General features: G+C 36.6%; 1 protein-coding gene across 1 annotated transcript in view; it reads left to right on the plus strand.

The window, feature by feature from the left end:
• The window catches only part of CADPS2 (Ca++-dependent secretion activator 2), a 645,614-nt gene that overhangs the window by 571,373 nt on the left and 57,722 nt on the right, over positions 1 to 16,519 (plus strand). The window contains exons 18-22 of the mRNA XM_012652730.1: positions 806 to 947; positions 5,836 to 5,991; positions 7,377 to 7,524; positions 8,249 to 8,263; positions 14,566 to 14,640. Of these exons, the coding sequence (XP_012508184.1) occupies positions 806 to 947; positions 5,836 to 5,991; positions 7,377 to 7,524; positions 8,249 to 8,263; positions 14,566 to 14,640 (536 nt within the window). The remainder of the gene's footprint in view (positions 1 to 805; positions 948 to 5,835; positions 5,992 to 7,376; positions 7,525 to 8,248; positions 8,264 to 14,565; positions 14,641 to 16,519) is intronic.

The raw sequence follows: 16,519 nt of genomic DNA on the forward strand, positions 1-16,519 counted from the left end.
AGACTAGGCCAGGCACAGTGGCTCATGCCTGTAATCCTAGCACTCTGGAAGGCCGAGGCAGAAGGATTGCTTGAACTCAGGAATTCAAGCCCAGCCTGAGCAAGAGTGATAGCCTGTCTCTACGAAAAATAAAAAAAAATAGCAGGGCGTCGTGACACGTGACTGTAGTCCCAACTACCCAGAAGGCTGAGGCAGGAGGATCACTTGAGCCCAGAAGTTTGAGGCTGCAGTGAGCTATGATGACACTGCACTCTAGCCTGGGCAGCACAGCAAGACTCTGTCTCAAAAAAAAAAAAGAATCAAAGTAGATATTCCCAAGGCCACCGTCACCCTCATAGTAAATTAAACAAGTGTAGCTCTTAGAAGTAATCAAGGTTATCTCTTAGAATCAAACAGATTTAGCTCCTCTGTGGTACACAGCATAGCACAGAGATTGTAACTCTCTGCTTAATCCTGCATTTCCATGTGCCAGGACCTTCAGGGAAGCTGGCAACTCCCTTGAATTTAGCCGATGGTCACGTGCCTATGTGTTAAACTTCTTAGAAAATAAAAACATACCAACTGCCAGGAACATTTTATAGGGATATAATCTATTTGTGTTTTGACAGCCGTATATAGAAGGCTAGTGATGCTTTTTGATGAATTTCCATGATATGATATTGACTATGGGGAGCAAGATCCATTATCATTCATATTCCAATCAGTCTTCTGTGTCAGATTCTTTCAGGAATAGTTTTCCACCCGTATTTTCCAAATGTCTAATATTATCCCTCTGACAAATACTGTTTCTGCTTGGCTATTTCAGCACTTTTGTGTAATGGAAAATTTCACAAACACTTGCAAGAAATCTTTGTGCCCTTGGTTGTCCGCTACGTCGATCTCATGGAGTCTTCCATCGCCCAGTCAATTCACAGAGGTTTTGAGCAAGAGACATGGCAACCTGTCAAGTAGGTATCTGACCTAGTGTCCACAGAGCATCTGCCTCTTCTGTCCTGACCTTATGACTTTCCACATGGCCATCTATAGTTATTGCTTATGATGGTCCCTTCCCACGTTGTTTGTTTCTTTACAGGAATATCGCCAACAGTCTTCCCAATGTAGCTCTTCCAAAAGTTCCAAGTCTGCCTCTTAATCTTCCACAGATTCCTAACTTTTCTACTCCTTCGTGGATGGCTTCTTTATATGAGTCCACGTGTGTATTCCTCACTTATTTCCTGGTGGTGTGTTAGCTAGTGCATGGCCTGGGCTGTGTTCTGTGCAGATGTGTTTAGATTGCATGGCATTTATTCATGTTGGTTGAGGAATACTGCTTTTGGTTGATTTGTTTGAGTGTTTTAAGCCAGTAAGCTAAGCTTAGCATATTGATGATAAATGATGTAGCTTAAAAAGAACACACTGGTTTGATGTAGTTTATGTGTAATTTGTGGGGCAGGACTCATTTTGTGACCCAAGTTGTAGACTCTACGAAGAGATAGAACCAGAGTTCTCTTTATGTAGACAATCAGAGCAGTAAACAGTATTTCAAGGATTCTTAGTTGGCTCCAGCCTTATTGCTGCCCACATGTAGGAAACCATTGGAAGAATGGTTTAAAAAATACAATCTTTTTTCTTTTTTTATCTTCAACTTTAAAGAAACAGGATTGTACCTTTGCACCTTTCAGGAAAGGAATTATACTTTATTTGCCAACATTAGGAAATTCTTCTTTTGTTCTTTTCATATATCAGTTGGTACACCTTGCTATTTTAAAATAATCTTTACATTGTTAAAAACCACATTTATGAACTTTACATTGTGACAAACCTCCCTATGGCGGATTCAGTAACTAAAAGTCATTAAAGTGAAAAATTGTAGACTTTGATCAGGCCTGAATTTAGATCTTAGCTTACTAATCGTAAGTCTTTCTTAGCCTCAGTTTCCTCAACTCTAAAATGGTATGACAGCTAAGTTAAAGACATTTTGTGAAGATTAAAAAACCTGTATGGAACTACTTGGCACATCCTAGGTTTCACTATGTAATAATGACTACTATTCTACATCATTATTGTTTTTATTGTTGCTATCAACAGTCATCATCATTATCATTCATAACTTTATAGTTTTTCAAACTATGAGCCTCACCACAATTAGAACTAAGTATTAATCCTGGTTTACAAATGGGAAAACTCAGACAGGCAGCTACATGCTTTGCCCAAGATCTCATGTGAAGTAAGCTAGAAAGCATAATAATTAGAAGAAGAAAAATAGTTTCCATTTATTGAGAATTTACTGTGTTCCAGGTACAATGCCAAGTTCTTTATCTTGTTTAATCTTTATAACAACCTTATGAAATAACTGTCATTATCTCCATGTTACAGTTAATAAAAGTAAGTCACAAAGAAGTTAAAAAACAAAACTTACCCAATGTCTCACAGCAAGTAAGTGACAGGCAAAATTTGAACCCAAGTTTACTTCACTACAAAGCCCTGCTTCCTATCTTTCTTGTATTCTGCTTCCGGAGAACATGGTGGTTAAGACTTGCCACTTTCCACCTATCCCAGCACCAGCTGTCAAATCTATACCCAGTCAAATATGCATACAATCAAGAAGAGAAAGAAAAGACCAAGAAAGAGAATAGTTACTTGTAAAATAATTTGGCAATATTTCTCCAAGTTAAATGTCATCACTGTATTCATAATACTTACTAGGATACTATGTTACATGTGAGTCTTTTGCTTACAGGCAAATGCTTTGGGCCATTATAGTGTGTAGAGTGATGTCTGTGTGTGCTCAGGAATTACCTAGGAGGTATAATGAACCTAAGTGTATTATTTTTTTGTACTTCTTTATATCGTTTTATAATTTAACTTCTCTTCTTCCTCATTTCTCATCTATTTAACAGCCTTGATTTTAACCAAGAACACTAATACGAACATTATCCTTAAAATTTAGTTTTCTTATTATTACTATTTTATTAGCTTTGAGATTTGTATGAACCCTCAATCCTTTATTATTGAGGATCCTTTATTTTTTTTTGTCTTTTTTTTTTTTTTTTTTTTTGAGACAGAGTCTCACTGTGTTGTCCTGGCTAAAGTGCAGTGGTGTTGTCACAGCTCACTGCAACCTCAAACTCATGGGCTCAAGCGATCCTCCTGCCTCAGCCCCCAAGTAGGTGGCACTACAGGTGTGTGCCACCATGCCCAGCTAATTTTTTAATTTTGCGTAGAGGCGGGGTCTTGCCATGTTGCTCAGGCTGGTATTGACCTCCTGGCCTAAAGCAGTCTTCCCACCTCAGCTTCCCAAAGTGCTGAGATTCCAGGCATGAGTCACCACACCCAGACAAGGACCCCTTTTTAAAATCATCTGAGTCTCAGGAGAGGAATCATGACAAATTGGGGTTTTGTAAATAATGATTGTAATTTCACCATTCTGGGCAAATTAAAAAATGTGTCTTACAAATTGGTCATTATTAGCTTTACCTGCCAAGGTTATCAACATTAGGTTCTTTGTCAGAGGGCTTGTAATGTTATGATGTTATTACAGTTTGTTTTTTGAAGAGTGAAGCATTAGAAACATTTCTATTTAACCTAAAGATTGAAAATAGAACTACTGAGTATGTGAGAAGAATATGAAAGTAATCATGGCTTTGAAGACACATCCCTACCTACTAACATATAATTCAGGTTAAGAGGTGTATATAAAATCTGTATATAAAATCTTTATTCTGGGTTTTTTAACTCTAGAAATGAATGCCATTATGGTAAGTTTCGTGCTGGCATTTTAAGGAAATTATTTAGAGTCTGTTATTCACACTAGAATTTTTTAATCTGTTAATAATACCTTTAGGAATAGGTCACTGATTAGAAATATTTTAAAATGAAAAAGCTCTGAATAAATTGTAGGTTATATACACCAACTCCAGAAAAAGCCTATTTACATTTTTTAATCTATCTAGTTAATTATAACAAACACTTGTTATCTTAATTGCATTCCCAATTTAACACATTTATTGTCTAACATCTTAGCATAGAATCTTACCATAGCATCAAGCAAAAGAAAAGTATATATTCTCTATAAAGATTTAATTGCCACATAGTATGAGAAAGTCAACTTTTAATAGAATTCTGCCTTTACTATTTGAAACTTTGTTTTGACAGTTTTATTGTCACTGCGTTGTTAAAGAATGCATACATTTCAAATAGTTATATTTCTCCAAAGTACAAAGATCATCAGAAGCAGATTTGCTTCTTTGCCAATTGTATTCAATTACTCTTAAAACACAGGTCCTCTAATCTACCAAACTGTACACTGTGCATTTATAAGGAGATTTTGCTTGGTCATTTTTTTCTTTCATTTTTATTATACATGCAGCAAAAGGAGAAGTAAAGGAAGTGTTTTTCAAACATCTTCACAATAGTGTCAGCATGCTGTTGTCTGGTTCTTTTATTTAATGCATTATATTTAATACATTTAAGGGCACTGAATATTAAGGTGAGGAGATAGTAAGTGAGTAAATAAATGGAAAGTGTTCACTGCTTTGCTGTGACTGGTCCCTTGAGAACTTAACTCTGAGGGCATCTTGGCTAGACAAGGAGATCAGGAGGAATTATTGGCAGAATGGAAGGAGGAAAGCAGTGTAGGTTGGTGATAGAGCTGAGATGCTGAGGCCAGAGTGAGGGGAGGAAATAAGCTTTTAATTAGCCAGAGCAAGAGGTGATTTTTTTAAAAGCTAGCTAATTAAGATATATGTAGCCAAAAAATGTAGTTGTTTAAAACTAGTTTATTTTTGATAAAACTTCTCCATTATGCTCTTATGATAAAGGAGTTTATTTCTTTAATTTTCTTTTGCAAACTAAAAGTGTAAATTTTAGGTTCATATATGTGAAGCAATTGTTGGAAAGCTGAAGACAAAGGAATCATAGGGTGCTGGGGTTTTTTTGTTTGCTTTTTCTTTTGTGCTCTTTTGCAGTTAAGTTTCAATATGTTTTAATGTAGGAATATTTTACTTTCAAAACATCTGCCTCCATATAATGGAAAAGTAATAGCATTATCTTTTGCTCAAATATTATGTGTACTCTTCTGTAAATTACCTTCATACATGAGATGACAGAACAGCCACCTAGAGTAATTTCACCATCATAGTGAATGCATAGCAAATCTTGGTTCCACAGTGAGGTATAAGGACCTGAAATACATGATTTTGTTCCAACTTCAGAGCACTCTGAATGTCATTTTTCTGCTAGACCATACCTTGTACTAAGTTCAGTTTTAATTATGAGCTAGAAAAGGCACAAAGCATTTCAAAATAAAAATAAAGATTTGCTTCTATACCTAGCCTGTTTTATTTTCAGTACCTGTATTACCTTTGCCTGTAATTGAGAGATTTAGGGGCTCTATATGCCACACATCTGTAGATAGACAGAGCCGTCATGGTGACAGGCACATAAGCATGAATAAAAAAGTGCTGTCACATGGATTTTCTTACATAAAACATACTTCTCAGAATTTCTAAGAGAAAATATATGTGTATTTATCTTTATCCTAGCGATTGATAAAGAACATTTAAAATGTTTGTTCTTATGTACACAGTTTATTTCCTTAGAATATCCTTATCCATTTTATCCCTTTTTATGAAACCTCACTACTGTATTTATTTCTATGGTGTTCACCTCACCTTGCCTTATTAAGAAGTGAAAAGGAAGAATTAGAAGGCTGAGCAAAGATTGGATCATTACAGATTTTAGGCGGTATTTTTTTCACTGATGGCAATTGATACAGAAAGGAAGAAACACTGTTGGCAGTCCACAGAGTTAACAGTGGGAGTTCATGATGTTCTTCATTTTTCCTTTTTCTTCTAGCAATGGCTCAGCAACATCAGAAGACCTTTTTTGGAAACTTGATGCACTGCAAATGTTTGTCTTTGATCTACACTGGCCAGAACAAGAATTTGCCCACCACTTAGAGCAAAGACTTAAACTAATGGCCAGTGATATGATAGAGGCCTGTGTCAAAAGGTAGACATGTGTTTTCGAGTTGCTGCTTAGTATGCCAGCACCTGATATACTATTTTTCACCATGTACCTGTTATGTTGATTGTCACAGGAAAGCTTTCAATATGCACTATTATTCCAAAATTTAATGGGCATTAATTAGGATCTGTGGCCTAAAATCTGGGCACCCATATAATTGATGAAATTGGCCTGATATTTTTTTTCAGGTTTCCCAACCATTGCCCTAATCAGTAGCACCCATATGATATTAATGATTGCTTTTGTGCTTATTGTTATCTCTCTGGGAATACTGTGCTTTAAATTCCCAAGGTAATATTTCCTGAGACATATGGAAAAGGTCTGTTAAGTTCTTTATGCGTTATGTCTGTGTGCTGTGTCAAAATATGATTAGCACCATCAGTTCTGGGATTCTGCGCTATTTTCTGCTATTTTCTGTCCACGTCAGATGAGTTCCAAGTACTACTGACATTCTTTAGAACTTACCCAGAAATAACTTGTGAGGTTTTAGATTCTTCCAACTGTGCTTTCATTATTTTTAATAGTTTTACAAAATCAGCATTGCCTCCTAATTGGTCATGCATTTTTTCTATTGCCCAAGCTCATAATATATACAAGAATAATGTCAGTCAGGCATGATTTTGGAAAAGTAATCAAACACTGGTGGGAGCAATTGAATATCCCCGGATTTTTTAAACCAAGAAAAATTCTGTCTTTAGAATAATGTTCAGTAGCCCCTAAGGCTGTTAATTAGATTACGTAATGATTTTTAAAAAATCTTCTGTAATCTAATGTATCAAGTCTGTGGATATTTGTCAGATACTTTAGCAAAACCAATTCCAAATTGGCCGTTATGCAGTTTCTTTCAAAAACCTATCCGCAGTTAGTGGTATTTGAAAGAGAATGTAAGTGACATAAAAGGATTACACATTCTCTGTTTTTCATTGACTGTAATTTTTTAGAGTTTTCCAGACTTGTGCTTTTCTCTTTAATTTGGGTAAGCCCTCACATAGAGGATTCATTCTGCTTTAATTCAGAGAAGCGTGTGATTTTTTTTTTACTTGGAAATTAATTCAGGCAGTTAAGTGAAGCTGTGAGATGTTTCCATTAAATGTGCTACACTAGATATAACAAAAAGCTTCATCTGGAGAGCGATACTGTCTGAGTGACTGCATAAAGCTAGGTTTCCTGTAAAATACCACAGTCTGATCTTTTATTTGAGATTCCTGAAAAGAAGAGCATCCCACCCTCTGGCTCCCAAGCACTGTCACACTGCTTACTCCCTATTTGCATGTTTTAAATTAGCTTCTTGTAGTGTTGATTTCATTTTTACAAAGCAGGTGAGATGGTTGTCAGAATTTCTAACTCTGAATTCATGTTTTAATAACTAGAACAAGAACTGCATTTGAACTCAAGCTGCAAAAGGCAAGCAAAACAACTGACTTGCGCATTCCGGCTTCCGTGTGCACAATGTTTAATGTATTAGTCGATGCCAAAAAGCAAAGCACTAAACTCTGCGCCCTGGATGGAGGACAAGAGGTAAGTACAGCGTGTGCCACATAGGGAAATGCAGCACAGGGCGCCCTGGCAAGGGGAAATGCTGTTTCCAGAAGGCACTCCCTTCATTGGATTAAAAAAGACCAAGATCTCTAACACCAAATGTTTGATCTTTTCTTATTGTAATAATAGAATGCCCTTTATCATCTGTTCTTGTCAGTTTCTCCTATTTTATATAAATACTGCCTAAAATTTTACAATGGCCATTGACTTTTAGATATACCTTTTAACAGCTTAGGTGTTGCGTATTTACATAAACCTTGCTTTTTACAAGCAAATGAGAAAGCTAGAAAGGTACCTGCTTTGTTTATACAAATCTAGAGTATCCAGAGTTTGCATCCATAAAAGCAAGCCACAAAAAAATAGCATATGAAATACTTTATATAAAAGTTTCCATTTTTTAAAGATCAAGTAGAAACATACTTAAAATCTAGCCCTAGTTTTTGTCAAATAAGTAACCCACTCTTTCATTTTGATTTATAATTTTGTTTGGTTATATTTTCAGAAATACAGTTTCACTTTATTCCATGATGTATTTTTGTTGATAGTGATGATTGAGTGAAAACAGATTTACTTTTCTTAGATTATCTGTTTAAGTTGTCATTTTGTTGCCTTTTTTCCATTGTAATTACTTTTTCATCATTTCTTTGTTCTTCCCTTATGTTCACTTTCATCATCTTTTTTCCCAACCCATGGCATGATCCAGTTTGGTAGTCAGTGGGTAAGTCTCATTTTTTTTTTTTTGTAAAAGCACATTTTTCATTTAAGTTATTATTTTTGTAAATGTTTATTTTTTATCTTCATCTTTTCAAATTAAACTAATATAATTAACTCCATTTTCAGATTTTTGTCTTCTGTGTGTGTACATATAAGGCTAACAGCTTACTGTAACATGGCAATAGCCAAGAGACTCATTAAAACATTGTAAATACTAAATACCTTAAATAATATCAAGGATAATGTTTCTTCTGTGTTAGGCAGCAGAATCTACAAACTACTCTTCAATTTTTAAAGGTAAAATTATTTAAAACCAAATGTATTCACCTTCCTAGAAGCAGAATGATTAACATTTTCAAGCATATGTCTATAGTATACTTCCATTAATACCAGAGTTTAGAGTTCGAGGCTTTAGACGACATATAGGATAACCCCTAAATCCTTGGACCAGGAGGCCACACCCAAGGTCACCTCATACAGATGAATCCAGTAGTGGACTTCGGTGAGGTCCGAGCCCACCCGTGATACAGTCTTTCCTCCCACGCATGGCCTGGGATGTAACCAACATCAGAGGTGGGGAAGAGGCAGGCCTGTGTCATGAGACTTTCACCCTCCCCTACAAAAAGTTGTCCTGAAGTACCACCCCAGAATCTCTAAGGTACATGGTTTGAAAACTTTTATCATACAGGACTGACAAGATCATACTTTTCTTTTTGTAAATCAAAATATTTTTGTGTTGTATGGATAGGTGAAATCTTTACAAGTCTTACAGTTGACAAATGGGAGTCAGACTCAGCATGACTCATATGAACAATTCTCGTCTAAGCAGAAGGGCTTAGCTAACTGTGAAATAGCTGAGAAGGCACACTACTTGTGAATGTCATACCTGTCTAACCCATATATAGACATTAGCTATTTGGCCATAATTTATATTTATGTAGGTATACACATTTCATTCTTTGAGCATTTTAGGAGGAAAACGTGTATTTCTAATATCACAGCATACAAACGTACAAATATGTTAAGTAACTGTTATGTAAGTGTTATATTATGTTCGGTAATTATCATTTTCTGATCACTTACAACATGATTTATTATCTCTAATTATCTAATGAGTGGGCAGCTGGCTTGGAAACCAATGGCTCCTGTCTATCTCCTCATGTTTTTTAACACCCAGATGTAAGCCTTTGATTGTCTGCCTGAGAATATTATCCTAAGTCTCTTCATAAATCCATTCTTTTCTCATCTGGTTTATAGAATCATCTTGCCTCTCTTCCCATTAATACTGGGTTTATCTATTTGTTCTTATTTTGACATGTGCTGCAGTACCCAACACATAATAGGCATTGAGTAAATATCGGCTGAGTAAATGAACAGACTGATTTGTTGTTGCTGCTTTAAAAATCCTCCTCTGTAAGAAACAACTTACTCTAGTACTTAAAAAAGAAAAACAGGCACACGCACACATGACAAAATGACAAACATTGTTGCATTGTCAAATGATTCTTTACATTAATAGGTGGATGGTTTTGAAGAGTAATCTGCTACTGTTCATTATGTCTGCACCTGTACCTTCTCGCCAGTGACAATTAGCTCCCCACAACTTTCACACAATTAATAATAGTTCAAAATGTGCAGGTGTAAAACCCATTAGCAACCCTGAAAAGTGGTAAACAAGAATCTCAATGCAAAAGAAGGATTTCCTACTTCGCTTTTTCTCTCCAGTAAATGTACCACATAATTGCACCGGCTTTCCTTCTCTGTATGTGCTAAGAGAAGTTAAGAATCATTGCAAATTAGTGCATACATTTCACGCACAGGTGAGCCAGTGGACCCTATTTTATAGAAAGCAGCAAATAAAGTCATTGAAAAAAACTAGATTATTAGACAATTTGGAAGCATGTAAAAATATATACTACAGGTTGTTACAAACACTACATGTATTCACTATTAAATTGGAGCTAATCAATCAACACTGATGTACACCTACCGTAGTAAAACTCAACAGAAATCAAGCAGGTGTGCGGAGGAGGGGATGGGAAAATTCACACCTAACAGATACAACGTACACTATCTGGGTGATGGACACACTTATAACTTTGACTCAAACTGTACAAAAGCAATTCATATAACTATAACATTTGTACCCCCTGTAATATTCAGAAATTTAAAAAATTGTTTTATATATACATATATACACACACACACTACACAGTTAAACATAGCAGAGATTTTCTTTCCCTAAATTATAAGGAATTATATTACTTCTCCAAAACCTCTACTGTATTTTTCTTGTTGTCATCACAGGGATGGATCTTTCCCAACTCCTTACCCACAATGCAGTCCTTTCTATGCCTCCAAATTATGATTCTGTTTTCGTACATGCCTCACGATGATGCAAACATGCTCTGCTGAGGCCCAGAATAGGGTTTAATGCAGTGATTAGTGAGTGAATGATCCGCTCATGTGACAGCTGTGTGTAATGAGTCAGCAATCTCAGGCCAGTCCCTTAGGGACAGATGTTGAGATCACAAAACCACCACAGTGTTTAGAATCCTCGTTATCCATAACTGCACAAAAGCAGATGACTACATGGGCTGTAAGCACTCATCTGCCCTCATAACCACTTCATCCTACGGTCCCTTCAATTGAGGATGAGGATGAAAACACATTAATGGGGCAACTCAGGGAAGCAGGGTCCCCTTTTGTGCAGGATTTGTTCTCAGTTAAAGTAAAATGCTTCCATTTCTAGAACTAACAATCCAGTACCTTTAAAATTCATCCTAAGAAAACGTTCAAAACCTTTTAAGAAAGCTGGATTGCACGGCATTTGATTAGTGTTCATTTCTTGTATGTTTGCATGAGAACAGTCAGGTGAAATGACGCTATTCACCTGAGTGTAGGGAAGCCAGGATTTCAGACTGTGTCTGTCTCTGTTTTCCCTGAGCACCATGAGGTAAGGATTCCTGAATGGTTCTCTTTAATGTAAGTTCAGAGTCATCTGCTGGAAAAGCAGAGAATGGTTTACTTTTGATCACAGATGTGGGGAAACTTACCTTAAGAATGAGCTGGAATTTACCAGAGCCCTACTATGTAAGGTTATCACCCCAACTTGAAATATTATGATTAAGAATTTTACAGACTTTTATTGTTGGAAACAAAAGTCTTCCAAATTTTTATCAAAAATATTGTCTGTTATTCTAAATGGAAAAAAACAAATATCCATTTTAGCTTAAATAATATAAATGTCTATGCAGATAAATTATGTTTTAACTGTTTGTGATCTCTTTTTGGGGTATTTGTGTTTGTCTTTGAAAACTATCCAGGTCCCCTGATGACTAACTTTTTCTAGCTAACTTTCTATTACCTCTATGTAGGTTGTTATCTTTGCAGAATGTCTATGTAAAATAGGAATTATCAGGCCACCTCCCCACTCCCACTAATGTTTCTAGACCACCTATATCAACTGTGCAGCCAGTGCAGATTCTGAAAGTTCCCAGCAGTTTTAAAATGGGTATAAGTCAGATCTAATTGGGTAAATTTATAATAGCAGAATCCCATATTATAAAATCCTAACAAACCTCATACGATCTGGATTTGTCCCCTAGGTAATACATTTAAGATATATATTTCTTCTTTCCTTTCTTTTTGACTGTGTGTGTGTGTGTGTGTGTGTGTGTGTGTGTGTGTGTGTGTGTGTTTACTCATTCTTATTCTCTCTCCCTCCCTCCTCCTCCCCCTCCATTTCTCTTCCTCTCTGTTTATGGCTAGATCAGGTATCAAAGAAAGCAACAATCTAAAGGTATGTATTATAGGAGAATTTCATGGCTCTTAGGGTTCATTGACTTCCCTCCTTTTTAATAAAATGGGTACAAACAACCTCTTTAGTGGAGTATCACTTGATTTTAAGAATTGCCAGAATGGCTGGGCACAGTGGCTCACGCCTATAATCCTAGCACTTTGGGAGGCCAAGGCAGGAGGATCACTTGAGGTCAGGAGTTCAAGAACAGACTGAGCAAGAGTGAGATCCTGCCTCTACAAAATGATAGAAAAAGTTAGCTGGACATGGTAGCATGGACCTGTAGTCCCAGCTACTGAGGAGGCTGAGGCAGGAGGATCACTAGAGCCCAGGAGTTTGAGGTTGCAGTGAGCTATGATGACGCCACTACACTCTAGACAGGGTGACAGAGTCAAGCCCTGTCTCAAAAAAAGAAAAAAAAAGAATTGCCAGAATCAATCCAACCCAAAAGTTTAATATATAGAAGCTCTATTATTTTACATCCAGGAGCTTTCTGATGACATTTGATTACTTTGAGTTAAAAATGGAATTTATGACAGAGGTAAACATTGAGGATAAGACACATTTAAGAACCCGTTTGGAGGTCTGGGTGCCTCAACCCCTGTATGCTTTAGAGCTTTCCATGTAAAAGGGAAATGAGAAGCTTGAAGCCCATCTTCTGGGTCACTTTGCTGTTTTACCCCAAAGAGGAGCCTCAGGCTGGCATTTAATTTCCTCTTGCTGTGCAGACACAGGTCTGGAGTGAGAAGGATGTGAAAGGAGAGTGTCAAGCCTGGGAGCCAGGGAGAGCCCATTTGCATAAGCTCCTCCACTCCCCGTCAGCTGTACAGCTTGCAGCCCGAGCTGGGAGGCCTTTTTTGTCAATGTGTCTGTGGAGGGATTACCCTCCTGACCAGCCAGTGTGCTGGAATTGTTCAGGGGCCCCACATACGTTCACGTGAGGGGCTGCCTGGCTCAGAAAATTATTGATAATTTAGACTGGGTCAGAACCAGCCAGCTTTTCCGAGTTCTTTTTCTTCTGCCTTGTTTTTCTTTATTCTCTCCCCTTTTCCTTCTCTTCAAGCTATTCCAAAAGTAAAAGCATCGGCACTACTGAGGTACAAATCCACCCTCTGTGCTTCCATTCCATTTGTCCTCTGGGAAGCACAAATTTGGGAATCAGTAAAGCTTTAAGTGAGACAGACAAGCTTTGGCGAGTGCAATATGTACCTGGAAAGTTCCATGTTTGTATGCATGTGGTTAATTTTAGACCACTTGTCATTATGCACTCACACTCACATACACACTCACAGGAAAAGAAAATAATTCAGACACTCCAAAGAATTATGGTTTCTTTATTATTTATACAGTTAGATGATGAACACTAACTGTCAAAGCCCTTGGGGAGGGGAGCAGTGTCATTCCTGAGTATTCCAAAGCAGACCTAAGTTGATGTTTTGTTCTGTGTGGAAACTTTGAGACATGTTTTCAGAAAAAAAAAAAAATAGCTTTCAAAAACTTGCATCTTAGGAAACCATTCAACCAGCAGCTAAGTTGGTCTAATGTTTATACTGACCTGAGTACTTTTACTCTTTGCATTTTGTTAGCTGTTCCAAGAAGCCTTGAACTATCAAGATAGGGTTAGTCTTTACAAGTCACATTTTCTCTGAAGTGGCTATTGGGGACAATCTGCTGTCAGATAAATGCTTCTAAAGGAAGAATTACTGTCTAAATGGATGTGCCTTCACAAGCCTTGGAAGCCCAGGCTCTGCTTATTTAAGAATGGAACCCTCTAGTATTCTCTAAAGAAAGCAAAAAATAAAGTCTTTCAGGTTTATTTTAAATACATCTTTTTTGTATTTACTTAAAGGCGTCTTTTTCATGAGGAAGCGGTAATAAAACTATGGGGAGTGAGTGCCGTTTCATTATACCTTTTATGGCCTATTAATTTGTTACCATCTATTCACCTTTGTTGATGAAATTTTAATTTTGCCCTTGCTCGAGCATATTGTAAGAATTGTATAAACTGCTGCTCCGGGTGCTGACAAAAAGGTCCTTTTAGAGTGAACAATTGGGAGCTCATTTTATTTCTAGAGCACATTTAAAATAACTTATGAATGAGAGTTGTCAGACATGAAATGCAGTATTAATTAAATCTTTTTCTAGTCTTTTTGCTTCTCCAGCTAAACCAACCCTTTAGAAAAATACACGGCCACCTTAATTATAGAGGAGAAGACAAAAAGTATCCTTCACATTCCTCTGCCTGAATAAGAATAAGAACTCAATTCATCTAAATAATAACCCCATTAGCTGCTTAACTCAACAGTGCACATGGGAAAATTTTCAAACCACAATGTAAAAAGTGTTGATTGGGCGGATCGTTTTCAAGGTTTTGTTCTTTTAATGTTCAAAATGATCATTTTAAGTAAATCGGATAGGTCATAACTAGTAGCTTTAGAGCATTTCTGACTTATGACAAAAGTTTTGTGTCCCTGTCAATTAATGCATCTTTGTCTTTTAATGTCCAGCAACAGTACCATTCAAAAATAGATGATCTGATCGACAACACTGTAAAAGAAATCATTTCACTACTAGTTTCAAAGGTAATGTATTATTTATTCACTTTTTAAATCAAATTTAAAAATTTTCACCTGTTTTTAGAAATACCTGTCTTATGTTTCTAAATATCTAATTGAGAAATTGTAATTTAAAAGATAACTAACAAAAAAGTTTGAGTTTGAATTTTAAGACAAGTCGCGAGCAAAAAAAGTATGAACACTGTGTCAACAACTTTGGAATTTTTTGTTTACAGTGAATTTTGACTTGTCTTGCAATTGTCCTTTTAAAACTACCTGTTCCAGTTATACCTTATTATGCCACGTTCACGTTCTGTTACTATTAGTTTTAACTCCAGGGCAGATTGGAGTTGTCGTCAGTCCTTGAATTTAGCCCGTTTGTCATGGTAACAGCACTGGGGCTCTAGATCTGCTCTTAGATACAGACAGAGAAAGCTGGCAGGGTGGCGTCTGAGGTTCTCCACTCCTAGAAGTCTCCCAGGATTTCCTGTTTGATTTATACTTGAAATACCTTTGACAAAAACTGCGACCTTTAATTGTATAAGTAGAGATGAAGTAATGAATGATTCAGATTCCCACTAAGATGTAGCAGACAGTCACGGGTGGCATTGGAGATCAGAGGGTAATAAGGAAATGAAGAGAGAACCTGAAAGCACCAAGAGCTTAAAAGAGTGAGCAGGGAGACCGGGGATGCTCTGAACGGCACTTTCGTATGAGCACACACATCCCTTGCTCTCGCGAGACTTCATCAAAGAACCCCAAATGGTTCATAAAACCATTCAAAAAATGTACAAGAAGCAAAGAAGCACCACCCTCAATTTAATAACTTACAAGGGTATGTTATTTAGGCAAAAAAAAGAAATCCTCCATTAACATAAAAAAATTAAGCCTCATTAATACTTTAAGAATGCAAAGTAAAACTATAACGATGTACTATTTTTTCTAGCAAAATTAGCATAAATGTTTTAAGGTAATACCCAGTTTTAAAAATCCCAGGTGAGACACATTTCCTATATAGGGGAGTATAAAGTATTACAATTATTTCTAGAAAATAGTTTGACAATATATCAAACACTGTAGTACCCTTTCACCTTTTTACATTTTTTTCTTACTACTGAGAGAGATTCACAAAATATGTATACATACACGTCAATATTTGCCACATTCTGTCTAATTAAAATTTGGAAACAACTTAAATATCTAACATGAGGGAAATGTAAATTATAGGACATCTATATTGAGCAACTATGCTTACGAAGACTATTAATGATAAAGAAAAGGTTTCATAATATAGTGTTAAGTGAAAAAAGCTGAATATATGAAAGTGTAAAGTATGATCTGAATTTACATCATGTAGGAAAAAAGACTATTAGAATAAACACCAGAATATTAACAGAGCTTTCCTCTGGGTGATGGGATTATAATTGATTTGGGTTTTTTTCCTGCAATTTTTTGTGTGTTTTTCCAAATTCTCTGGTAGTAGGTCTTGAGGTGGAAAACAACCAGGGAGAAACACCTACACATACATCCCACATTCACCAACAAGTCGAAAGGGAAAAGGATGATAGGAATCCATCTGGCAGGTCAGGAGAGAAGGGACCCACTGAAAAATCAGACTCCTTGAGGAAGAACAGTAAGATTTCCATCCTCTGGGGAGCCCAGCACAGCAGCTTGCAGAATTACACAGTCAACCCACCAAAGTGAAATAGTCCACTTTGCACCTTCTTCTCTGGGAGGCCTCCATGGGAATTTTATCCAGATATAATCTCCCCATCAGCACAGTCCTCTTGTGGAAGTTGTCTTTTGTGAGAAGTTTGCGTAATGGGAGTCATGCCATTGCTTGCTAGCATATAGATGATATAGGGTCAATTAAGCAGCAAGGAGAAAAGTTCAACTAATTTTAGGG

This window comes from Propithecus coquereli, unplaced genomic scaffold, assembly GCF_000956105.1.
Source record: "Propithecus coquereli isolate 6110/MARCELLA unplaced genomic scaffold, Pcoq_1.0 Scaffold4, whole genome shotgun sequence".
Taxonomy (NCBI): domain Eukaryota; kingdom Metazoa; phylum Chordata; class Mammalia; order Primates; family Indriidae; genus Propithecus; species Propithecus coquereli.